The sequence below is a fragment of the Tauraco erythrolophus genome, chromosome 14 (assembly GCF_009769465.1).
Source record: "Tauraco erythrolophus isolate bTauEry1 chromosome 14, bTauEry1.pri, whole genome shotgun sequence".
NCBI lineage: Eukaryota > Metazoa > Chordata > Aves > Musophagiformes > Musophagidae > Tauraco > Tauraco erythrolophus.
This window is the reverse complement of record NC_141478.1, coordinates 926587-952160: the sequence shown is the minus strand read 5'-3', so window position 1 is coordinate 952160 and position 25574 is coordinate 926587. Positions and strand designations below refer to the sequence as shown.

Below are 25574 nucleotides of genomic sequence, written 5' to 3'. Positions count from 1 at the left end.
CATAGCGAGATCATCCCTTCGTTAACACCTCCCTTTCCCTAGGGAAGCGGTCCTGAAGTTTAGGAATAAGCGCACATGTAGGGTGTTGGATTTCTGTTAAATGAGGGAACAGGTGGCGATCTGCTGCCGTGGCACTGTCGTCCGTGGGGCAAAGTCCCACCGTGGGACGAACCGAAGCCACGCTGCTGCGGAGCTGATGGCCATGGGTCACCGGGGACGCACACCCACGGGAGGGGACACGGGTGTTGGGTAAAGGTGCTCCCTGAAAGGCTTTGTGGAAAAATAGGCACAAAGAGCAGCAGGAAAGAGGGGAAAATGACCAGTCAATGGATTTCCTTACAGCCTCTTATATGAAAACCATTCGCAGAAACCTCCCCCTCTCACTGGCCACGCTGGATGTGTCAGAGAAACCCGTATGGCAGCCCAGGTGCCTGTATCGCTGCCCATCTGCAAAAAGCTCACCCTGCTCTCCCGTCCATGTTCCTTATTTCCCACCATTTAGGACGGTTGCGTCTCCCGCGTCGGCGAGCGGTGGCGCGGGGCGGGCAGGGGGCAGGCGCGGGCGCTGACGGGGCTGCCTTGCAGAACGTGGGCTGCGACTACGAGATCGACTCCAACGCGGTGGAGGACCGGTGCGGGGTCTGCCACGGCGACGGCTCCACCTGCCACACCGTCAGCAAGACCTTCGAGGACAGCGAGGGGCTGGGTAAGGGCGCTGGGCTCCGGCCCCGGAGCACCGGGCAGCCGCTCCGCTCGGAGCCGGGCTCGCTGCTGCGGCTCGTTGGCAGGGCAGTGTTCAATCCCGACTGGTTAATTTTGGTGGGATGAGACCGGAGGGCAGCACAGGGAGCTGCGGCGTTGCCATTCGACTTCTTGCTCCTCGGAAGAAAAATGTCCCCGTACTGCCTTTGGTCTGAAAACAACCTGTGTGCTCCAGAGCCGCTCTGGAGAGGTTTAAGAGGGTTTTGTGTGTGACAGGGACATGGCAAAAGCGTGGTAACCGCCTTCCCAGCGCCCGCGTGGGGAACGTCTCGCTCTGCCGTGGGTGCTCCCAGGAGGGGACGCAGCCAGGCTCAGTGCCAGGGGCGTTTCGTGTGTGCTGTTGCCTTACAGAGATGTAAGGATTGGCATGATGCTGGCACCCGAGGGACGCCAGCACCCACCCAAGGGACGCCAGCACCCACCCAAGGGACGCCAGCACCCACCCAAGGGACGCTAGCACCCACCCAAGGGACACCAGCACCCACCCAAGGGACACCAGCACCCACCCAAGGGATGCTAGCACCCACCTGAGGGTATGCATTGTCTCTGCCGTGTCTTTGACTCCCCCAAGACCAACGCTCAGTTCCATTCCCAGGTTACGTCGATATTGGGATTATCCCGGTGGGAGCGCGGGAGATCCGGATTGAAGAAGTCGCAGAAGCCGGGAATTTTCTGGCGCTGCGGAGCGAGGACCCGGAGAAGTATTTCCTGAACGGTGGCTGGACCATCCAGTGGAACGGGGACTACAGGGTGGCGGGGACCACCTTCACCTATAAGAGGACGGGGAACTGGGAGAATCTCACCTCTCCGGGGCCCACTGTGGAGCCTGTGTGGATCCAGGTATGGTGCAGGCTCTGCGGGGGGCCGGGGTGTGCGGTGGGGAGTACAGGGGGGGACAGAGCCGCTGGCTCTCCGGCCTTTCTGTGCGGGGCTGAGCTGCCATCCAAGGGATGGGGCTGTGCATCTCCTCGCCGAGCGCGTTTCTCCGGGAGTCAACGTCGGGAGCAGCCAAGCACGCACCGCCGGCCCTGGGAGCGTGTTTCCAGGCCATGCCACTTCCAGTTGAGCCCCATCCCCTTTGCAGCGTTCCTCATGACGTGTACGCAGCAGAGGGCATGAGGAGAGCAAGCCCCTTTCCCATATCCTACCAAAAGCCTGGGCAGAGCCCACGCTGCTCCTGGCAAGGCTGGAGCGGCTGGCGGAGGCAGTGGGAGCCGGGAGCTGTCGTGGTGCCATGTGTGGTGGTGGAGGGTGGCCCCGCGTCACCCCCAAGCCGTGCTGCGCTCCGGCCGGTGCCATGCCCCCCTCTGCACCGCTGGGCGCCGTGGCATGGAGCTCGGCGTCCCACTCCGTGCTCAGGACTTGGCGATACTGCCCAGGGCACTGCAGGTCAGGCTCTACTTCTGCACAAAAGTCCTTGAGGCAGGAGGTAGAAATCCAAAAGGATCATTTGAAATCCTCTGAAACAACTGGAAATTTCAAGTTTCCCTCTTTTTTGCACGTGGGGATTTCTGTAAAGCTACTTCCCTCCCCGGAATAAGTCGTTATTTTTCATCAGAGCCCCAAGGCTCTGAGGAGGTGAGCCCCGGCGCAGAGCGATGCTGCCGGGCATCAGCCGTGGCTCCCGGGGCCCAGGAGGGACCCACTGCTCTGCCTGCCTGGCTTTGGGCAGGAGAGGTTACAACTAACCATATAGTCCAAAAAAACCCCACAATTTTTTAAAAAATGGCATTGCAGCAGTGAGTTTCCAGGATGGCAGCCGCAGAGAGGAGGAGAGCATCTCCCCATCCACTGCTCCTGCCAGGCGTTGCCTCCAGCAGACAGCCCCTGTGCGGAGCAGGCACTGGGGGAGCGGATAATGAACTTGGGGACTTGGGAATTTCTACGTGACCCACTCACCCCGATGGTCCTTTTATCCCTGGGTCGGTGGGAGAGTCTCGGTCTTCGCCCCACCGATGGAAGCACATCGCATCCCCCGGGGACTGCTCCTGCTCCGAGCCCCCGGCCGCTGCCCCTGCTCCCCGGGCACCCCCTTCTGGAATTCCCACAACCTGCCAACGCTTTTGGAACGAGCCCAACTGCACCGTCGCTATCTCCCTCCTCCGCTGCCGCAGCAGCAGCTCCAGCTCTTCTCTGGAATTGCTTTGTTTGGCAGAGCAGTCCCGCTCGGTTCGTTTTCACCTTGTTTCCATGGAAAAGAGCGCTCCGGGGATTACATTTTGGCACAGCTGTACATGTTAACGAGCTTTCCACGGCTTTGCCGGGGTGACGGCGAGGAGGGTGGGAGGAAGGCAGCCCGGCACGGGTGCTCGGGGCCAGGCAGGGCCCTCGGGACCTGTGTGCTGCAATTCCATCCCCTGGGAATGGCCACCAGGACGGTCAGGAGTGAGGGAGCTGCCAGTGGATGCAAAGCTCTGGGGAGCCAACACCCTCGTGCCCGTGGGGCCAGGCTTTACCCCCGGAGAAGTCGGTGGGAATCATCCCACGGGCGATGGCACAGCTGGCATCAGGTGTGTCCGGAGGTGCATCCCCCAGACCCCCAGCAGCCCCTGCCCAGCCTGGTGCGCTCCTCCGGAGCATGAACCCCGCTGCGGAGCCGGCCCTGGCTCCCGGCCGTGCCAAGCAGCCAAAGTCTTTGCCTGTAGCGTTTCCTCCAGCAGAAGCTCAGGATGAAACGGGAGCGGGATCCCGGGCACGTCTGTTGCCAAGTGCTGCTGTTAGGGGGAGCGCTGCCATGCTCGGCACCCGCTAATCGCCTTCCGGGATTCGGAACGTAATTAAAACCTTTTGAAAAAAAATGTTCCGATATTCACGGAGAGGTTTTGGAGAGATGCCCTCGCTCCTGGCAAAGCTCCAAGAACAACAAAGCTTTGGCAATAATGGGAGCACTTAGGCTAAGAAAAACAAGGTTGAACTCCCAGCCTCTGCCGAGCGCCAGAGCGGGAGGCACTCGGGGCAGGAGTTGTGCCAACCTCAGGAGCCGCTTTGTGCGTGTTGAGAGCAGCGAGAGCCACATCTCCAGCAACTGATGACATTCCTTCGTGCCGCGTTCCCACCGGCCATCGCTGGCACTTGTTGCCAGCAGCTCCCTCCGGTTTGCCCCAGCACCTTCTTCCGCCGCAGCGGTGGGGTGTTGCAGCAGGCGAGTGCACCCTGGGCACGGGGCATGGCCACGCCGCTCGCCTGGTGCCGCCTGGGACACGTCAGTGGCAGGGTGGAGGTGCAGATGGGGACTGCGGAGGGTACCTGGCATCTTGAGCCGGACCATCGCGCGCTGAGAGTTCAGGAAGAGTGATGGAAGGGGGTGGAGGGAGGAGGGGTTGTTCCTGCCCTGTGTGCTGCGGACCCGGCGCTGGGCTGGGGCCGGCGGTGGCACGTGTAAAACCCTCCCAGCTCCAGCTGCAGGGAAGGGGATGGGGAAGGGGACGTCCAGCTGTCCTGGGCCTTCACTGTGCTGAACCTTGAGAAAGTCCTTGGATGGGGCCGCGTTTGGCAGCGGGACTGGGCGGGATGAACAGGGGAATGCTTCCAGGCTCTTCATCAGGGGAGACATAAAATCAAATCCCAGTGGCTCTCGGTGCTCTCACTGTTAGTTTTTGTTCTTATCTGCCATTGCCCCAAGCCCGACGCTCCGAGCTGGGGCAGCTCCTCTGCTCCTGCGCTGCTCTGGCCTTTTGCTAACCCCATGTCCAAAAGGGTTGTGTGCTGTTGCTGGGGTACAGCAGCTGGAACCCTCACTGTCCCCCACCAGCAGCGCCGGGGGACAAATGCAGCTGTGGTACGGAGCTGGACATGGGGTGATGTCTCTGTGGCCGTGCCAGGCGGGTGGTTATCTCCTGAAAAGCCCTTGGGGGTGCAGTGGCCGATGCCACCCGCGCTGCTCGGCCACCTCCCTGAGCACCCTGTGTCTCCCCGCAGCTGCTGTTCCAGGAGACCAACCCCGGGGTGCGGTACCAGTACACCATCCAGCGCCCAGCCGACAGCGAGAACGAGATCGAGCAGGCAGAGTTCCTCTGGCGCTTCGGCTCCTGGACCACGTGCACCGCCACGTGCGGCACCGGTGAGTCCAGCTCCCGCGGGACCCCAGGGCATGGCCGCGGTGGTGGAGGAGAGCAGCAGGCAGAGCGTGCCTGTACCGTGGGGATGCTTTAGAAATTCCTGGGCCTCTTGTTTCAGGAGGTCTTGGGGTAAAAGGAAAAGGTGGCACCTGCTGAGGTCACCGCGCTCCAGTGCGCTCACCGCCCTCGCCCGCCAGACCCCGCGCTTTATCAGCGCTTTGCTTCTTGCCGGGTGTGCTGTTACCGCGCCGGGCTCCTCGGCGTCAGGGTGACGGAGACAAAAGAGCTTGGGACAAATCCAGGGAGTGTTGAAGGGCCAGTCTCCCGCCTGGCTGGGCGTCTCCGGGGGGAATCGTGTCCAGGGTTTTATGGAGAGCACACGGGAGGGTACCTGGCGCAGGCAGAGCTCCAGTGTCCTGCACTGCCCCATGGTGTCAGACACTTGCTTCCCCCTTGCACCCCGCTGCGCTGCTGGCTGGGTGTCCCAGGGTGCCCAGGGCAGCTTTTGGGGTGGTCAATGGAGGGGGACGGTCCGGGCATGCTGCGAGGGGGGAGCCTGGGACCAGCGAGTGCTTCCTTGAGAGCGGCTGCCACTGAAAAAAAGGGAGTGGAAGGACACTCGTGTTTTCTAGGCAGCCCAGAGTGCCAGGAGATGGTTCCTGCCCGTTCCTGGGGGATGGACGTGGGTTCCTGCTGGGGCAGGAGGGCTGTGGTGCGGCAGGAGCCGGCAGGGTGGTTTATGTGTGATATGCCGAGCTCTTTGCTGTGGATTTGCAGTAGCGGGAGTCGAGGAGGACAGGAGGAGAGGGCTTCTGCTTAAAACCAGCTTTCCTTTGCGAGGTCTGGGCGCTTGGCTTCCAGAACAGAAGGGAAGTACAGGAGCAACTCAGGCAGGAGCCGGGTGGGGATGCTCACCGTGAGCGGCCGGAGGAGAGCTGAGCCCTCTCCCTGGGCTGGATGGTGGGGAGAGCTGAGCCATGGATTTGGGAGAGCTCAGGCTGAGCCTCTTCTGCAGAGGCAGCCCCGGGGTCCCAGGAGCTCCGGAGTGCTGGAGCCGGAGCACGTCCCGGCCGTGCCGGCGGGGTCCGGCAGCTCCTATCAATCTCGGCCGATGGCAGCAGTTAAGGACGTGGGTCAAGGACGTGTTGCAAAAAGGAGGACGAATGCGGGCAGTAAGGCCGTGTGGCACGGGTGAAGTCATCCTCGGAAACGTCACCCCATGAGTGCAGTGGGCACGAGGCTGCAGTGGGCGATGTGTCCGTGAGCTGCGGCTGGGGCAGAGCGCTGCCAAAACAGAGCTGTGCTGCTGCCAGCTGGCTCTGCTTCGGACACAGCCCCCGCCAACAGCCTTAGAGTGTGTGTGTGTGTCTGTGGGTGCATCCACACGTGCGTGCTCCGATGGCTGGATGCAGCTCTGGGTGGTGGTGCCAGGATGGTGCACCCCTCCTTGAGTTGCCTGTGACCAAAGGCCATGGCCAGCGGCCACCAGGAGCGAGCTGGGGTCATGGCAGAAATTTGGCAGTGGGAGCCAGCAGAAGGGTGCCAGTGTTCCTGCTTTTAACCCGTCTTGTCCCTGTGAACCACTTGGTCCAGGGGTGAAGCACCGGGAGGGCGAGCGGAGACATCCCGTGGGGTTGGCGAGGTTGAAGTAAGCTGTGTCTCCGAGTCTGGGGTCTGCCAACGGCTCTGGACATGGTTGTCCTCACCTTACCTTCAGTGGAAGCTCTTGCCATTCCTTAGGTATTTCCTGGCATCCCGGAGCCCTGAAGGAACAGATATAATCCGGCAGCTTTTTCCTATAGGGAGAACAAGATTTGCCTCCTCTCTCTGGGATCTGGTTTTAGCTTTCTGCATGAGCAGCCCTGGCCTCGGCCTCAGCGCAGGAGCTGCGGTTTGCCGAGTGCTGGACAGACAGACACCGTGTCCTGCCAGCCCCAGGGATGGGTTTTGGCTGCTGTCTCCTGCTTGTAGTGCCCGGGAGCCTGTGTGCTGGCTGGACCAGTGTTGCTCACATCCATCCACCCATCTGTCCATCCATGCAGCCCCAGGTGTCCCTGCTTTGCAGCTGCATTTCCAGGGTCGTTTTCCAGCCCAGCTGAGCTCCATGGGTCTCATCACACATGTGTTGGACTGAGGCCAGGTGTCAGCTCTGCTTTTCCCTCCCGGGCACACTGGGAGCACTGGTGCCGTTGGGCTCTGTGAGGGCATCCATACCTCAGCAGAAGTGGGCTCTTGACTTCCAGTTTCAGTGGCGGTTTCATTTTATTTCCCCTGGTTTTGGTGGCTCAGACTCACCGTAGGGCCTCCTCTCACCTGCTGGCAGAGGATGCTCCGTGGTTGGGTTCGGTTTCCGCCTGGAGCCGAGCCCTGGCCTGTGTCCGCAGGGGTGCAGCGGCAGGTGGTGCACTGCGTGGAGAAGCTGGCTGGCATCGTGGAGGAGCGGTTCTGCGACGCGCTCACCCGCCCCGACGACCAGCAGAGGACGTGCAGCGAGGAGCCCTGCCCGGCCAGGTCTGCTGGACCCCCCCTCACCGGTTCCCGGCAGAGCCTCAGTGTCCGAACGGCCCCGACAGCACGACCGGGGTCCTGGGCATGTTGGCGCTGCAGTGCCCGGTTTGCACCAGGACACGTGCAGCTGTTTGCACCCCTGGTTTTGCACTTCTCCTCTCCCTCGTGCGCAGAGCGGGTCCCAGACCCTGCCGTGGTCCGTGGGATGGAACCCCCATGGTTGCCTGACCGCCGTGGTGGCCGCTCGCTCCGGCTGAGACCTTTCCCCTTCCCCGTTTCCGCAGGTGGTGGGTCGGCGAGTGGCAGGCGTGCTCGGCCACCTGCGGCCCGTCGGGGCTGACGAAGAGGACAGTGCTCTGCATCCAGAGCGTGGGGCTGGACGAGCAGAGAGCTTTGCAGCCAGCAGACTGCCAGCACCTCTCCAAACCAGAGGCCACCGCCCCCTGTCACCGAGAAGTCCCCTGTCCCTCCCAGTGGACTGTGGGGAACTGGTCAGAGGTGAGACAGAGCATCGGGGGCGTCCCGGTTTCTTGCAGAGCTAGTGGGAGGTGGGGACCGAGTGCCCCCGGACATCCTCAGCCCGCCTGAGAGTGGTGGGCACGCTCCTGCTGGCAGGGAAAACCCATGGATGTGTGTCTGTGGGCTCGCACAGACGGGAATGTCGTGGCACCCTTGGTCAGGGTGGTGGCCACGCTCCGTGCGTGATGTGAGGAGGGCAGAAACAAGAGGCTTTCAAGCCTTCGGTGTATTTCCCAGCACCACAAGCGTTCCCCTCTGCTTCAGCAGAAGCCTTGAAGTTATTTCTTTAATAACTTTAACCCTTGCCCTGCTGAGGTGGGGGGTTAGGGGCAAGGTGGGGTCCGGCTGCACCGTGCACGTGCACATCTGGTCCCCGGCAGCGTGTCTGGGGTGGGCAGAGCCCCTGTGCCCTGATGCACTGGAGTCCTCAGAAGGGGAATTTTTCCATGATTTATTTCAAAAGAGAAGGAGAGACCAAAAAAAAACCCAGAACCCTGTGTATAAAATACCACGGTCTGCGGGCGCACTGTGTAGCCTTTACTTATTTTTCGATTTCTGTGAATCAGCGTAACCGCAGGTTGAGGGTTTTAACCAGAAAATTGTAACTCCTGATTTAAGCAGCGGTTTCACAGTGTTCAGCACGAAGACAAGTACTGGGAGAGAAATGGGAGAGCCTGGGAACCCAGCGTGTTGCTAAGAGACGCTCAGAACAAAAACGCGGACAGAAAACGCGAAGGCTAAACGAGAGCTGTTTAGAAATATTTTTCTAGGGGCCCCCAAAAGCCGCAATTCCAGGGCTGAGAGGCGGCTGCGGCAGCTGAGGGGAAAACCCCCCCGTCCCCGGCGGGTCTGTGCTGTCGCGGTCGTCCTCTGGGGTGTTGGCATCGCCGGCTCGACGAGCCCAGGAAAAACGTGCTCGAGATTTTGAGTCGTCTGTAATTTTTCTGTCCTGCTTTCATGTCAAGCAGCAGCCCTCTTTCTTCTCCGTTTCCACCACCACCAGTAAGTAGAGACATCTGAGGTGCTTGGAAGCTCCCCAGAAATGTGTCCAGCCGTAAAAGGAGGTTGTTGCCCGCGGCTTGGGCAGCCCAGCAGAGTGCTTGAACGCTGGCGCTCAGTGCCTTCAGGAGGACCCTAAAGCAGTTGTGTCCAGCTCCGTGGGCTTCCCAGAGAAGTTACGGGTGTGCTCGGGAGCTATTTGTTGTCTGGTGGGACCTGAGGGTCTGCACATGGCAGGATCTGCCTCCTGGCAGGAGCAATTCCCACCGTGCCACCTGCTGCAGTGCCTCCTGCTGCCACACGCTCCGTGCCGGAGCCTCCTGCAAGCTCTGGGTGTTCCTCCATGAGGCTCCTAAGAGCCCTCGTTCCTTATCCGTGTCCTGGAGGCTTTCCTGATACCCGAGCCGTGGCAGATAAGCCCCTTCCATTTCCCTGCAAGAGCGGCGGTACCTGGAATTTGTCTGCTGGATGGAGCTGAAGGCATTTGCTGAGAAATTTTAGCTGGAGGTGCACCCTGTGGGCATTGAGCTCTCTTGGCTGCCTTGGCCATCCCGGTAGGGAGAAGCAGCTCGCTTACCCCCTCCTGCAGATGTTAATATGCCGTAATGTTTTATTCCAGCAGCACAGTGGGGCGGGTGGAAATGCCTGTCGGTGGCCACGCGGTGTTATGGACTGTCCCTCCTGCCAGGCACGGTCCTCAGGGGCATTTCTGCTCCTGCCTGGCACTGCCCAGGAGACACGGAGCTGGAAACGCCATGGTCGGTTGGCATGGGGGCTCTGGCTGCTGAGTCAGCATCCAGCCCTTGCTTGAGGGGAGACATCCCACAGGGTGGGCACCCACCCGGGAGCCCACCAGGAGCAGCGTGGGGAGCAGGGTAGGTCCCAACCAGGCACCTGGTCCTCACGAGGGCTGGGCAAAGACAAGGAAGGCCCAAAATACAGGAGTATCTCTGGTGTGAGGAGCACACCTCCCAGCCAGCCCAGCCCAGCGGCTCTGCACATCCACCCTAAATTCTTAGTTTCTGCTGTGCACCAAACCCTCACCTCGGCCCATCCGTTTTCATCCACATCCACGATTTCAGCAGGAATCCCCTCCGCTGGGTTTGTTTGCCTTGTTGACGGGTTGTCCTTCTGGGCCGGGTCACGTAAGGCGCTTCGATGTAGGTGACCAATGCTCTGTGCATCTGCCACCACGAACTGCAGCAGCCCATGGCTTGTGCAGCCACATCTGACGTTAGCAGCGCTGTGGTTTCCTCAGGCAGCAGAAGACGTTGCTGTCCTGCTTTCCAGCTTCCTCCTTTCCTTCTTTCATGCTGCAGAGTCTCAAAGAGACCATTATGGTGGAGCAGGGGGTGTCTGCAACAAAGCTGCTCATTGACCTTTGCTTTTTCCCTGCAAGGGCAACACCCATCTTATTATCCCCTGCTTCAAAACGTTCTCTTCTAGAAGAAGAGATGAATTCATGGTGATAGGTCACAGGAAAGACCTATTAGATCATCTCACCCAATGCCCTTCGCAATGTCCATCTCCTGGGAAAACTGTTTCTGGCTGGAGCACAGGTCAGGGCTCACCCTGAGCAAAGTGCCCTGCGATGCCAACCCTGCGCTGGGACGGTCTCAAATGGGGATGCGGCCCCAGAGGTGGATTTGGCCAGTAGTCACAGTGCTTACCGGTGTGACCGGTACCCCCTCCTCCTGCCCCTGGTACACGGCACCCTGTGCCACAGGTGGGCCAGGCACAGGAGACGTCCTGGGACCCGGGTGGGCGGTGGGAGCGTGGCAGCGCAACATGGAGCCCCTTTGCCCTGTGCCCAAAGCCTTGCGGCATGTGGGGCGGTCGAGCACCCACACCAGAGGGGAGCGCTGGCGCAGGGCACGGGCACTGCCACGGCACCACTGCCGCCCCTTCCCCGCTCCACCTGCTGCGCCCTGATGGTCACATCTCTGTTCCTTTCCCAGTGCTCTGCCACGTGTGGGAACGGGACACGGAGTCGCCTCGTTTACTGCAGCAACAGCACCGGAGCCGCTTGTGACCCCGCGGAGAGACCCGGCTCGGAAACCGTCTGCTCCATGCCCGAGTGCCAGGAGAGGTTGGACGGCCCCACCACTGACTGGTCTGGCAGTGGGTCCTCCAGCAGAGAGATATTTAATGAAATCCATTACATCCCCAGCAACCACATTGCTAAATTTAGCCCCTTAATTCCAAACGTTCCAGAGTCCAATGACATCAATATCATCACTGAGGAAGACTTCTCAGCCAGGAAGGGAAATGTCTTTGTTGATGACTTTTACTACGATTACAATTTTATCAACTTCCACGAGGACCTGTCCTACTACCCCTTCACGGAGAAGGAGCCCACAGGTGAGGGGCATAAGCCAGAGCTGAGCCCCAACGACGTGGAGGGGTCCCGTGAGATGCCCACTGATGTCCTGCACACCACCAGGCCGGGAGGAGGAGGAGGAGGAAGCGAGGACCACCTGGGCACCAGCCAAGCAAACACTTCTGCTCCTGTGCACGGTGAAGGAGGGACGGAGCCTGGGGGATCCACCACGAATGACCTCTGGAGCGTCGTTCCCAAGGACACGGCAACAACCGCTCCCAAATTTGCCATCCCCGACTTCGTGGGTGAGGAGGAGAACACAACGCTTGTGCCCCACTCCGAGGACCACCTGCCCACCCCGAGCACCACGAGTCACGACTCTGCAAACGGCCACGACCACCCGCCTCCAGATGGACCCGGGGGAGCTGTGCCAACGGGGACGGGTCCTGGGCAGGATGCTCCGGCCGGCAGCCTGGCTCCCTACCCGGCCCGGCCCTCCCCACCACCACCCGCTGGCAGGGGCAGTGCTGGCGCAGGCATGGCCGACAGCCTGGCAGAGCCGGGGAGCCACGGTGAGGGGCGTGCGGGCACAGCGGTGCCAGGGAGCACCGGCAGCGAGGAGCACGGCGAGGCCAGCTCTGCGGGGAGAGGCCGTGAAGATGCAAGGGAAACGGATCGTGTCCCCTCTGGTGATGAGAATGGTGCTGCCCCCAAGACCAGGGAGCAGGAAGGGTGGGCAGAAATGCCGGAGGGGCCGACGGGCACAGCTGCAGCACCGGCGGCCAACAAGCAAACCGGCGGGATGGAGAGGGCAGGACTTTCCTTGCCCACCCCGCAGGGCACAGCGTGGGAGATGGGAAGGAGCGCTGGCAGCACCCATCCCACTGCGAGTCCCAGCCCCGCGGGGCAGGCGGGGCACCAGCCGGAGCTCCGCACCCCCCCCCCACTGCCCGTGGCCCCCTCGGTGGCCACGACAGCCTTCCTGGCAGCAGGGTCCTCGTCCCCCACTGTGCCCGTGCCAATCGCCCCGCTCACCTCCGGCGGCCTCACCCAGCAAGATGCCCCAGCGCTGGCTGTGCCCGCGGCCCCAGCTCACAGCCCTCCCACGCTCCTGGTGGGAGCATCACCCTCCGAGTCCCCCCTGGCGTGGTGGACTGCGGGGGTGTCCCACCACCCGGAGACGGCATCGCCCCATGCACAGCCGCCCTCCCGCAGGGTCCCGCTTGGCAGCACCGCTCCGGGGGAGCACTCGCCAACCCCGGGGGTGTTTGCTTTCAGTGATGGGGGGCACGGGTTATCCCAGCCCACCCCCGCCCCGCTGCCGTTCTGGGAGAAGGAAGAGAGGGAGGAGGAGGAGGTTTTACTTCCTCCACCAAGCACCGTGGCAGCTACAGCGATGCCCAGCTGGGAGGTCGGGAACTGGAGCGAGGTACGTGTCGAGTGCCGTTGAAAGCGTGACGCGGCTGGTACGGAGGGAGAGACGTGTCCATCTCCTGGCTGGGCTCAGGGGCATTGTTCCCGCTCCGTCCTGCCCCGCTCCGTCCTGTCCCGCTCCCTGGGGCACCAGCCACTGCAGCAGCTCCTCTCACTCTGCGGTGCCCGGCTTGGCCCGTCCCGGCACATCTCCAGGCAGCCCATTTGCTGCCCTGGCACACCTCCCTGCTCCGGAGGGGCCGGTTCGCCCGTGTGCGGCGTTCCCCGGCGCTGCAGGGAGGGTGCCCGGGCAGCGGGCGCTGGTGGCAGTAGGCGGGCAGGGACACGCGCTCCCCACCTGGATCCCTGCCCGCTCCCAAGGAGCAGCCAAGCACAGAGCCCCTGCCAGGGCTGGGCACCGGGGGAGACCCCCTGGCACGGGAGCAAACTCCTGCCGTTGTACAGGGAGAGTGTCTTAAAACGTGCCGTGAAACGACAGAAATTTCGGCGTCAGCGTACGGCACAGCGAGGGGCGAGTTGGCACAGGGTTGGCACAGGGAAGGGGCTGTGCGGGGCACGCGGATGGGCAGCGATCAGCACTGTCCTCCCACGGCCCTGCTGGTGGTTTGTTGAGGTTCAGAAAGCTCAGAGCTGGGACTCAAATCTCTCTTACAGCAAGGAACACCTAAAAAGAGCTCAGTGCCCGTAGCTTTCCTGGGTGGAGGGCACCAAGCTGGGCTGCCAGCTGGGCTGGCTTAGCGCCCGCTCAGGCGAAGTCACTCAGTATTACAAGCTGAGGAGCAGTTGGTTTCTGCTGCACTGACAATCCCTCAGCCTTTCTCCCGTTCCACGCTTGAAAGGAGCACCCCCCAAAACCAGGCACGCAATCACGTGCCCTCCCAAGGCCAAGTGGCTCATGCTTAAAAAGAAAAAAAAGTGACCTGCTTTGGTGACCTCGAAATAAACTCAGTTTCCCCAGCCTGCAGGACAAGGTCTGATCGTGCCTCTGATCCAGAGGTGTGAGGCTTCAGCTGCCAACAAGAGGATAGAATCATGGAACGGTTTGGGTTGGAAGGGACCTCAAAGGTCCTCCACCCCCCTGCTTCCTTTCTCACCCTGAGCTTCTCCACTGACAATGCAGGGCGTGAGGAGCTTGCACCCCCAAAATGAGAAGAAAATATCCCAGAACCATTTCGATTTGTTCTTCACATCAGCATCTTTTATGGTTAACCCTCCCATCCACAGTCTAATCTCAAGCCCTTGTTCTGTATCGAAGGTGATTTTTATTTTTTTTTCCCCAAAAATTCCTCCTGGAAGCCAAAGGCTGAGCAGGGAGAGAAAGGAGAGCCCCAGCCAGACCAGAAACAACTGAGATGGGTGATGGAGGAGAGTTTTCCTCCTTTTTCCCGCAAACTGAGGGCTGCCCGATGTGGGGCTGGTCAGAGAGGAGCCTCTGGCTATGGGGCTGAGTCCCGTGCTGGGCACAGCGTCCAGGAAAGCTCCTCTCTCCGCGTTATCCTGCAGCCCTGCCTCCGCACGCCCCAGTTTTACCGGCTCCCCTCCCTGTGCCCATGAGCTGAGCACCCAGGGACCTTCCTGCTGGGCCACGGGGCTCTGTCCTTGGCCAGAGCCAGCCACGGGGCATCAGGGGCACGAGGGGCAGCCGTGCCAGGCGGTGGGCGAGGGCGGACGCGGGAGCCTGTCCGTGTGTTGCAGTGCTCGGCCACCTGCGGCGTGGGCGCGATCTGGAGGAGCGTGCGCTGCAGCAGCGGCAGCGACGACGGCTGCGCCGCCGCCAGCAAACCCGTCCCCGCTCGGAGGTGTTCCCTGAGGCCGTGCTCCTCGTGGCGCGTGGGGAACTGGAGTAAGGTAAGCGGGTGGGCAGGGGGGTCCGGAATACCCGCAGCGAAGGGGCACGTGCCCTGGGGCTGGAGCAGGACCTGCTCCCGGGATGTGCTTTTGCCCCGCGGCTCGCAAAGGCGGAGGGTGAAGCTTTGCACGTGCCGTGGGGTTTAAGCTGCTTCATCCCATAATAACCTTTTAATTGTTCCTGCTCTTGGGCTGGTTAAGAAGCCGGGAATTTGCAAAAGCTCAGCGACGAGTGGGTCGAAAGCTTCCGGAAGACGTTCTTGCCAGTTCGCACTAGCGGGGGGTGTTTGCGGTTGGGTTGGGTGAACCCAGCAGGTTGGGTGGTGGGGAGCGACCCTCCTCGCTCCGGGGGGGCACCGGGGCTCGGCTGTGGGACGGGACATCGTCAGTTGGAAGGAAAGACGTTGTTGCTGTTACAACTGGAACCAGCTGCTTTCAGGGGGGTGGTGGTGACAGGTTCAGAGCTGCACCCGCTGCTCTCGGGCTTGGACCAAAGAGGTGAAGGGAGGGTGAGCGTCAGCCCAGCCCAGCCCAGGCAGAGCGTGTCTCTGGGCTCACCTCCCTTTGCCGCAGCGATTCCCACTGCCCCAGCCCCTGCCACCCTTCCCCACCCTGGCTCCTGTCGTTTCCCAGTGCTCCCGGAGCTGCGGCGGGGGGACGAAGGTTCGGGACGTGCATTGCATCGACACCAGAGACCAGAGGCTGCTGCGGCCCTTCCACTGCCAGGCTGTCCTCTACAAACCGCCGGCACGGCTGCCCTGCCGGAGCGCCCCGTGCCTGGACTGGTACACGTCCTCCTGGAGAGAGGTAGGGGCTGCCGGGGAGGGGGCTGCGCTCAGCCCCCCGGGGTCGCAGCGGGGCTTTGCTCCTGCCTGTGCCAGCGTGTGGCACCCCTGCCGTTTTCTTTCCTCTCCCACCCCGGCAGCACGTTCAGCCGACGCTGGGCGTTCGGGCAAGGGAACGCCCGATAGCGGGGCGAGCATGGGGCCGGGGGGGCTGAGCTGCCTGCAGCGACCTGCTCCGCCGCAGCCCCCCGGTCACTGCCGCAGGCTCGCGGCGGGCTCAGCCTGCCTCTTCCCATGCCTGCAAAACTGAAGCAGATACTTGCAGTGGGTCTGCTGGATCCTCTGGCTGCTGGGAATCTGCCGGCCGGTTCCGAGCACCCGGAGGGAAACCACCTGCTAATAGCAGGGGTGGCTGCAAGGCGAGCGCTGCTCCTGGGGAGCAGGTTTTTGCGGGGGCTTATGTGTTTATAGGGTGGTTTTGCAGCGTGTTTCCTTAAGACACCAATGCACGGAGCGTGTCGGGCTTCCTCCTCCTGACGCCTTGTGTCTCGGCAGTGCTCGGAGCCGTGCGGCGGCGGCGAGCAGGAGCGGCTGGTGACGTGCCCGGAGCTGGACCGCTGCGAGGAGACGCTACGGCCCAACACCACCCGACCCTGCAACACACACCCCTGCACCACCTGGGTGGTGGGGTCCTGGGGCGAGGTGAGCGGGCACGGGCGGGAGTGCACCACCCCTCTCTGCGGGGCTTCCGCTTGGAATGCACGGAACGGGGGTAAAACTCGACCCTCAAAACCAAACTGGGGGCTACTGCAACACAAACCCCCCAGGGTCTAGTGCTGCGGGCACAGCGCGGTGGTGGGGGGTGGGTCCATGTGGCACAGGGATGGGTCCCCCCGCTGGGGCTGACGGGGCTGCCCCGCTCCCGCAGTGCACAGTGCCCTGCGGCGAGGGCGTCCGGCGGCGCCAGGTCAAGTGCATCAACACCAAGACGGGGCTGGCCGAGGAGGACAGCAGCCTCTGCGACCACGAGCCCTGGCCCGAGAGCACCCAGAAGTGCAACCCGCAGGACTGCGAGAGCTCCGAGCCGGGTAAGCGACTGTCCTTCCCGGCCCCAGAGCCCAACGGCTCTCTGTAGTGTGGCTGTGCTCCCCCAGAGCCTGTGCCCGCTGCTGGCATAAACGCTGCGATAATCATGGAGACTGGTGTGGAAACCAGTCTCGCTCGCTCTCGGAGCGTTACAGCGGAGCGATGCATCGTCCTCCGTCACCGTCCTCTGCTGTGGTTGGGGTCACTTCTCCACCATCCCGGGTAGAGCTCCGGCGCGGGGTGCCCGGCAGCGTGCCGCGGTGTGGCGCGGTGTTTCCTGGCACGCTGCGTGCTGGGCAGGCTGGAACGGCGCCGTGTTGGCAGGCGGTGGGTGGGCGCGCTGGGTGCTCCGCGCCGTCTCTGCAAAGCCGTGCCGTGGAACGAAGTAAAGGCCGTGTAAGAGCACGGCCCGTTTGTGGGGCCGGTACCTGCAGGTGTTTTTTCGAGCCAAGTTTAGACTCAGTCTGTTTTTCCTCTCCCCACTTTTCACTTCGCGGTCCCCCCGGATAACCTGGAGGTGGCCGCCAGCAGTAACTGGCCGTGCTCATAGCTGAGCCACACTCCGTTAATTTTCGCAGGGCAGGTCGTGCCCCGCGCTCTCCCAGCTGGCCGGCGGCGCGACGCCGTCCTGCTCACGGGAAGGGACCCCGGGAAGGGCCGTGCTGCCGGCGCCGGCGCAGCAGCCACCAGGGTGGGACGGGCTGGGTGCCAGGGGCGAGCCGGGGGTTGGGGCACGGGGTAGGGCGATGGGCACACAGTGCTCACGGCGCTGCCGAACGGGGAGCTGGTGCCAGCTGCAGCAAGGGGAGGGATGGGGGAGGAAGGAAAAACCCACCAGCTTGCTAAAAAGCACTGTATCCGTGGGGAGCTGGAGGGGTGTTTGATACAGGACTTGTGTGAGGCCAGCTTGGCTCGTCGATAACGGAGCAGGGATGTTGTAACCGTCTGTAAGTGTCCGGGGCATTCAGCTCTCGAGGGGCCGAGCGTGGTTTTTACTGGGTCGTGCGTGTCGGAGGCAGCAGCATCACCCAGCAAAGGGCCCACCGGTGCCAGGGCGGTGAAGGGACCCGCTTCAGGAGCAACACAGAATTCGGAAGAAGGGAGCCAGAAGGAAACGTCAAGCACCGAAGCTCTCTGACCACCAGAAAGCCGTTTAGTGACAGGGTCCCAGAACGCTGAACTTGTGAAACAAGCTGGGGCTCACCACGAGAAGGTCGGGTAAAAGGGCAGTGCTCCAGCAGCTTCCAGTCCAGGAAGATGCTCCAGCAGGTCGGTCTTGTTTTCACCAGAGCCCTGCAGACGGCCGCTCGGCCGTGTTCACTTGCTCTGGCTGCAGCCGCGGCGCTCGGCGTGCAGCTGGTGCTCAGTTGGCTTCTCTGCTCCCCTTCGCTCGGAGAGACACGTCCCGTGGCACCAGGCAGATCCCAGGAGCCAGAGCTCTGTGGGCTGTAAGGGTTAACAGCACTCAAAAGGTGAAGCAATAGAACGTGGGGATTAGATGTCATTGATATTAGCACGTTAATCATTCATCAGCCTTATCTTTTTAATGTGTCTGGACAAAAAAATGAGCTTTTTGTCTGCCCAGAAAGAAACGTTAGACCCTCGGGAGGTTTACTGAGCAAAGAGAGGGCTGAGCGGGCACAGGGCGGGCAGAGGGCAGTGGGTGGCCGGTGGCTGCGGTGCAGGAGCCCCGGGGGGTGCCCTGCAGCCTGGGACCCCCCTTCTCATCCTTTCAGCTCTCTGTATTTGTCCTGCGTTCAGCTGAGTTTCTCCTAAAAGCTATTCTGGAGAGGGCAGAGGCGTTGGCTTTGGTTCACTGGGGTTTGGAGGCTGTGGCCGCCGGCCGTTGGGATGCCTCGAGCCATTAAATCCCTCCTTTTCAGCGGCCGCACGACCCCCCTGCGTTTGCAAGTCTGCTGGGCAGTTCAAGATTTAGGAAATAATTAGTCAGGCTCGCTCAAGAAACGATGCGTGGTTCCGGCTGGTTTTGCCGAGGGCAGATTGCCGTGCCGTGGTCGGCGATGAGAGCCGCGGGGCCGCGCGGCGGAGCCAGGGCTGTACCAGAATCACCGCTTAGCTGTGTCGGAAGCGCACAAAGAAATGGTAAAATCCGGGATCCAAAGTGACATAAAGGCTCTGGCTGTAGCCCAGGGCAGGAAACGCCTCTTGGAAATACAAACATTTCCTGCCAAACCGTCAGGAGGAGCAAGACTTTCACATGGCAGGAAATCACAGATGTGTAAATCCACAGGCAGAGGCTCCCAGAAAAGGCAGGAATGGGAACTCCAGGCCTTTCCTGCGCTTTAAAGGATCCTGGCTGCACCAGAGGAGTGCCGGCTGGAGCCATCGTGGGTTTCTGTCGGAAGCCTGAGGAGCCTCTGGCCATGGTGGCATGAGGAGCGTTTGTCTTTGTGAGCTGTCGTGTTCTCACCAGACACAGAGATGCCAGTAACCCCAGTAGAGATGCCAGTAACCCCAGTAGAGATGCCAGTAACCCCAGTAGAGTTTAGATGGAAACCCATTATCAGATGAATTTTTAACAGAGACGGAACAGATTAAGCAGGAACGAACATCTCACCAGCAATCAGCTCTCTTTAATTAAAGGAGGTCGGAATTAATTAGAAGCAGAATCCTGTTGGGTTGCCAGGTTATAAATTAATTAGAGATTACACAGAGGTTATTTTTGAATGTGCCTGTCGCTTTACAGCTGCATCCAGCTGTGAGCGGAGAAGATCAGGTTGGCTGTGTCCTTAGATGGCTCCCGGGGAGCATCGGAGCCCGTCAGGCACCCGGGTGCCACCGGGCGATGCCCCGGCCAGGCTGGACACATTGAGCTCACTCCGTGCTGGGACGAGGGACTCAAACAAATTCGACTCCAGCGCAGGAGGATCTGCAGAGGGGCTGAGAGCCCTTGCTCTCGCCCACGCTAGCAGCAGCTGGGAGTGCCCCACGGCTCCCTGCTGGTGTCCGGGGGGCGAGGAGGACGTGGTGCTGCTCCTGCCAGGGGGCGAGGAGGACATGGTGCTGCTCCTGCCAGCACGGCCAGGGCAATGGCAGCGAGAGTGGATCTGCTGGACCTTGGGAAGGTGGGAGCAGCCTCTGGCTTGGGAAAGCCTGTTGTCCTCTGCTTTCCACCCATGCCTCGCTCCGAGCCCCAGCAGGCTCACACCCACATCAGCCTCTCGTCTTACTGGATCGTTTCTTGTAACTCAGAAAGCTGGGGAAAAAAAACAAACCCTCCTGACATGTTTATTTCTGTGTTTAAGCTTTACCCTTTGGTTTACGGCCACCTTGGAAAGGAGCAGAGCAGCAGGTCCCACGTGAGAGCTCGGAGAAACCGGCACCAGTTTATCCAGCAGGTCAAACAGTCTTAAAACACCGAAGCAGTTCCTGTGGGAATGGGATAAAGGTTTCCAGCCAGCGGGGAGGGATGGAGCGGGATGGACCCAGTTCAGCCATGTGTCCCAGGAGCAGCTGGCACAGGGGACTGTGTTTGGTGGGGCTGTGAGAGCGGCGATGGCTCGGGGGGGACCCAAGGGTGACCCCCACCCTGCACCCGGGACGTGCCGGGGCAGATCCCAGACGCCCGGCACCCGCTTCTCCAGCTGCCGCTTGCGGCGCTGCGGGCTCGTTACCCAGCGTCTGGCCGTATTTCTGGTTGCCTCGAGATTAATTGGCAATTAAATGTTACATTCCTTCTTGCTCTGAGTAGGGAAATGAAATTATTCGCGGTGCTGCGTGTGGCTGAATTTGTCCGCAAGGGATGTGTTCTAGACATAAAGGCAGCAAATTCCAATTTTCCCTGTCATTTGAGCGTGTAAGTCTGTATCCAAGGGGCAAGACAGGGAGGTGCTGCTGAGCGAGTTGTTAAGTGCCCTTTATTTACTGCTAATTAACAGCTGTCAGTGAAAAATGGGTGCTTGGGAAAGGCTTCCCCATTTTTATTAAATGTAGGAGAAAGGAATATTGCACATTTTAGCCTTAGGGAGGAACGGGCTTTGGGTGGCATGGGCTGGCAGAGGCAGCTCCGGCGTCCCCATGTCGGCCCTTCTTGCCGAGCGGGTGGGTGCACATGCCGGGGCCGAGCAGTGACAGTGCTGCGCAGAGCCCTGGAACGTGCCCAGATGCTGATCCACGCCATGCCCGCACGGTGGGTCAGCACGGCACGGCACGGCACGGCATGGCATGGCACAGTTCCCGTGAAAACCTGGGCGAGGGAGAGAAAACCATAAGAGCTGTCAGGCTGATGGAGCAGGAAGGGCACGGTCCCTCGCCCTGACCAGAGCAGGAGGGTTTCCTGTAAATGCCCTTGGTTTGGCCGGTGGCGGTGGGAGACGCTTCTCCTCCAGCACTGGGAGATGATTCTGTGGCGGTGGCCAGGAATCTGGAAGTGCCACAGGAGACACTTCTCCTCCCTCCTTCTTGGGAACTGCCGAATAGATTTAAGTTTTAGAAAGTGTAAATCACAATGGACCTCAGCAGCCAGTGGAAGTGATTAGGAGAGTAATAGAGTCTGCTTGTCTTCTGGGTGTGCACAGGGCACCCTGTGCGGGCACCCACAGGACCCAGTAGCTGCAATCCGGGCTCCTCTGCCGGGAGCGTCTTGCCAAGACCTCCCGTAACAGCCTGGCAGGGAGGAGGCAGAGCCTAATCCCAACAACTAGATCTTAACCCTGACTTAACTTTTTGGGAAACTCTCTAGAATGCATCAAAGATGTGTTTTTCCATGCAGAAGAAAGACCTTCAGCAGATATTGGCCTTAGCCTTGAAATGCTAAAAATGGGGAAAGCGAGGACAAAAATGGAGAAACGGCGCTTCACCTGTGGCCGGAGGAGCAACCGCGCTCAGCCGCAGCAGTCGCGCTGTGCCGAGCGCCGTGAGCGTCCGGCGCGGGCGAGACGGGCGCAGGCTGTGCTGATGCGCTCGGGTGCCTGTGCCAGCCCCTTGCTCCGGGCAGGGTCGGCTGTGGGGAGCTCTGGACACGGTTCTGGATTTTGGGGATGAAGCCGGAGTCGCGTCCAGGGTTCCGCTCGGCAGAGCGGGCTGCTCCCCTCCCTGCGCTCAGAGAAGGGAGGGGAACACGACGCTGAGCGCGGGGAGGGTCCTGGCTTTGCCGCGGCTCTTCGGAAATCAGGATTTCTCCCTGCGGGATCCAGGGACTCTAAAAAAGGGGATAATCCTTCTTGACCTCTTAGAGAGCACCAGCGTTCCACCTGGTCTGTAACCCCCGGGCCGGGTGCTCAGGGGTGTCGACGGGCACTCCGTGATGGTGCAGAGCAAGGGGTGCCAGGAGCAGCAGGGTTGGCACCTGCAAAATGGTGTGGTTTTGTGTATTTCTCCCAGTTTTCCAAGCTGCAGCCGTGCCCGTGCCTGCCCGTGCAGGCAGAGTTGGCAGCAGAGCACCCGTGGCACGCGCGGTGACCAGCCGCCGTGGCTGGAGCGCTGCCCGCGGTGGGACGCGCTGCCGGCGGCACTGCTGGTTCCCAGGGGAGCGCACCGCGGCGCGGGAGCCTGGGATAATACTTGTGCAATCCGGCACCGGCTCCGAGAGCGTCCCCAAGGGCAGAGGTCAGCAGCTTAATTCTCTGGTTTTTGCTTGCTCAGCTCTAAGCTCAACTTTTCCTTGTTTTTACAAAACCTGTTCCAGGAAGTTTATTTTTCCCGAGCATAAAAGTAAACGCTTAGGTCTGTATGGCAGAAGCTTAAACGAAATTTAAAGCGACTTCCGCGCCAACTTGAAAAAACAACCGAGAAAAAGTGGGGGTTTTCAGTTTCTAATGTGCTGACTTAGCCTGGATTTTAAAAGCCCTGCTCTAAGCCCTTCCTTTCCACTAAAGTACGGCATATACTTGAACCCTGGAGCGTGTGCTCAAATGAAGTGTTAGGATTATATTAAAAAAAAAAAATCGTTAATGGAAAAAAATAACAGTAAAAGGATTAAATGAAAATCGGGTCAGTTCTGGAGGGACCCTCTCTGAAGAGCTGACAAATTAAGTGCTTATTACAGCTTCCCTTGCCCAAGACCAAATTCCGGGGAGGAATCATGAGCTCAGCCAAGATTTTCAGACCCGAGCGTGACCCCGCAGCAGCCACGCTGAGACGCGGCACCAGCCCGAAGCACGGCCCGATCTGGGAAGATGACGGGCGCCCAACAAAAACGCTTTGGGAAGCCGGGGTCCTGCTGCGGGGTCTCGGAGCGGGTCGGCGGAGCAGTTGCAGCGATGGCTCCAGCCAAGGGTGGGGGCTCTTCTCCACCCTCTGCTAAGCCCATCCCAGATTTCATTCCGCAGTCGGCTCATCCCTTTGCAGATAACGTGGTCAACAAAGAGAAGTAACTCCTGGCGGGTGACCGACGGGCTTATTTATGGCTGTGTGTGGCTCTGGGCAGTGCAGGTACGGGAATTTCTGTTGGGAAGGGATCAGGAAAGAGCTAAACCATCACCTCTGGTCCTGGAAAGCTGCTTCCCAGTGAGAGGCTCCAGCAGCGCGGCCTTTGCAGCTCTGTCAAGGGAAGGCGGGAGGCAACTTGGTTGCGATCCATGAATAGCTTTCTAGGAAGGCTGCTGCCAAAAGCAGAAGGCTCGTGGGCAGGAACGAGCCCAGCAAGGCTCAGTGGCCACGGGCTAAAAACACCGAGGCGCTTGGCGGGGGTCTGTCTTGGCATGGCATCCCCCCGGGAGCATCGCCCCGGGACTGACCCTCCGAAACACCGGTGCCGTTCCCATCCGGTATTTGTAACGGAGTTCCGAAGGCCGTGGAGTTTTCACTCCTGCGACACTTGCTCGGTGCACGGCGGTGAATAAGGAGCGTCCCGGCACACGCCAGCCCCGCTCCGTGCCAGCCGGGAGCCGTCGCTGCGTTCCCCGTCTCTCCTACTCAATACCGCTTCCAAAGCCAACACCACCACGAGTTCATAAACCCCGCGGGAAGCACAGGTCAGCCAGGGGGGGTTATCCAGCAGTTAATGGTTACCAAATCCTGCCCGAGGGGAGGGATGGCAGAGCCCGGTGTGCTCACCCGGAGCTGGCACCGGTGCGTGTTAAAGTGCAGCTCAGCTGGTGCACCCCAGTACCCACCACTGGGACAGGAGGAGGTTCTCCAGCCCAGCCCTCTCCGGGCTCCACAGCGATTTCTCCTCCACTCCACTCAACCAGCAGGAAAAATCCACGTTGTTGGACCAGACCCCAGCCCGGGGCTGTGATGCAGGGCTGGGATCTGGCTCTTGGTCCCGATCCGGTGGTGGCCACTGGAGCCGGCAGCGCCTGGCGGACAGCAGCTTCTGTGTTAGACGCTTTCTCCAGGGCACAGAGACACTATTGCTGGGCAGAAATAGCTGCTGCTCGAGAGGAAGAGAGGAAATACCTCTGCTGAAATAGAACATTAATTTTAGACCAGTGTAGCGACCTCCTTACTGCTGGGCTGGGGGGTGAGGGCTGTGATCGAAATCCCAAACTGGGGAAAAAGTCACTGTTCTGCATCTGCTGCGTCCTTCGCGTTAAGCGCTGCGGGTCGGCTCGTCCCGGTGGGAATGGGGCCAGCAGCCTTTCCCTGAGCAAAGCCTTTTGTTTGCAGAGGGGAGACAGCGAGGGGCGATGGTCAGCGAGAGCTCCCCCGGCTCCGTCCCGCTGTTTCCCTGGCAGAAAAGCGTCCTGGGGAAGAAAAAAGCCTGTTTTCTTTCCCCATTTCTGTGTCTGCTCAGCGCGGTCCCGGGCAGAGGGTGCAGGGGGTGCCGGGGGACCAGGGGGTGCCAGCCCCGCGTGTCCACCCCGGAGCATCGACCTTTTCAGAGAAGAGCTGTCGGTTTTTTAATCATTTCTACGGGAGGTGAAATTAGACAGAGCTGATCTTGTGGCATAAGGTGGAAAAGGAGATTAAAAATTAAAGCAAACCAATTATATGTGGATAGACAACGTGCGTTTGGTGAGGGGTCCCTGCTGCTGGGAGTAAGCTGAGCCGCAACCTGGTTGAGACTGGTCGGACTGGTGACGGAGCTGGGAGCTGCTGGACCCTCTGCGGATGGTGCAGGGGAGAGGTGCCCCCTCTTTGCCACGTCCGGCGGCACCCACAGCACCCTGGTTTGCACGCGGTGGCGGGCACGAGGGTGTTTCAGGGTGGTGGGACGTTCTGCCCTACCGCACCCCGGGCACAGGGTCTCTGTGGGGCAGCGCTCGTGTCTCCCCCCGCCGCCAACCCGAGCGCTGGACCAAACGCCCCGACGTGGCGCTCCCGGCCCCGGAGAGGGATTTGTGATTCCCAGACTGTTTGCAGAGAGGAAACGGTTTCTGCAAACAGTTTGCTCAGCCCGCGAGTGACTCAGCCGGGGCGGCCGGGCTGCGTCCTGCAGCCACCGTGGCCGCTGCTGCAGCTGGCCCGGGCGCTGCCCCCGCAGCGGGGCCGGTGCTGGTGCCAGAGGAGCAGTTCCCAAAACAAATCCCATCCTTGAAGCAGCGGCCGTGTTGTTTTGAGGTTCACAAGACACCTGCAGGAAGCGAAGCGGATGATGCGGGTTCCTAAAATAATCTAAAGACAATGCAAAGAAAACGGCGTTATCGCCTTTCTGCCACCTTCTGCTGACACAGCGGGCAGGGTCTGGGCATGGGGAGGTTTGTCGCCTCTCCCAGCCTCCAGCACGGACCCTCCTACCCCGGAGCGAGCCCCGGGCTCAGCCCCGCTCCCCCAGAGGGTTTCACTCCCCCGGGAAGGTGCTGTGGGACCGCAGGCAGCAGCAGAGGTGTTCCTTCTGCTGGCAATTAGACACAGCGAGGGTGCCCAGGGGAGGGTGGGCTCTGCGTTTGCTGCTCTGTGTGTATCTCTGCCAACTGGGTGCCATTTTCCACATGAAACACCCGATCACCGCGCCGGCGGCACCGGCAGTGATGCTGACCTTGTCCTCTCGCCTCCCCTCCAGGCTTCGTCTGCGAGCGCGACCGCTTGACCTTCGGCTTCTGCCAGACCCTGCGGCTCCTGGGAAGGTGCCACCTCCCAACGGTCCATCTCCAGTGCTGCCGAAGCTGCCGCCAGCACGGCCACCACGCGGCGCCCGGCCGGGACCGCGGGGACGAGCGGGCCTCCAGGAGGTGATGGGACCATCCCCGAGGGCCAGAAGCACCAGGACGGTGGTGGCGGCGGAGCGGGGAGCTGGGTCACAGCTGGGACTTGCGGTTCTGCCTCGACCCGCGGCAGCGCCGGCCGGTGCCGCCCGTGAGCTGCTCGGTGCTCTTGCGAAACACGGGGAAGGCTCGATTTATTTGTGCT

General features: G+C 61.1%; 1 protein-coding gene across 1 annotated transcript in view; it reads left to right on the top strand.

Annotated features, from left to right (window-relative positions):
• The window catches only part of ADAMTS7 (ADAM metallopeptidase with thrombospondin type 1 motif 7), a 45353-nt gene extending 19953 nt beyond the window's left edge, over nucleotides 1–25400 (top strand). The window contains exons 14-24 of the mRNA XM_086620150.1: nucleotides 586–706; nucleotides 1358–1602; nucleotides 4681–4822; nucleotides 7205–7331; nucleotides 7613–7826; nucleotides 10805–12595; nucleotides 14296–14448; nucleotides 15082–15255; nucleotides 15789–15935; nucleotides 16162–16321; nucleotides 25228–25400. Of these exons, the coding sequence (XP_086476276.1) occupies nucleotides 586–706; nucleotides 1358–1602; nucleotides 4681–4822; nucleotides 7205–7331; nucleotides 7613–7826; nucleotides 10805–12595; nucleotides 14296–14448; nucleotides 15082–15255; nucleotides 15789–15935; nucleotides 16162–16321; nucleotides 25228–25400 (3447 nt within the window). The remainder of the gene's footprint in view (nucleotides 1–585; nucleotides 707–1357; nucleotides 1603–4680; nucleotides 4823–7204; nucleotides 7332–7612; nucleotides 7827–10804; nucleotides 12596–14295; nucleotides 14449–15081; nucleotides 15256–15788; nucleotides 15936–16161; nucleotides 16322–25227) is intronic.
• The last annotated feature ends 174 nt before the right edge of the window (nucleotides 25401–25574 follow it).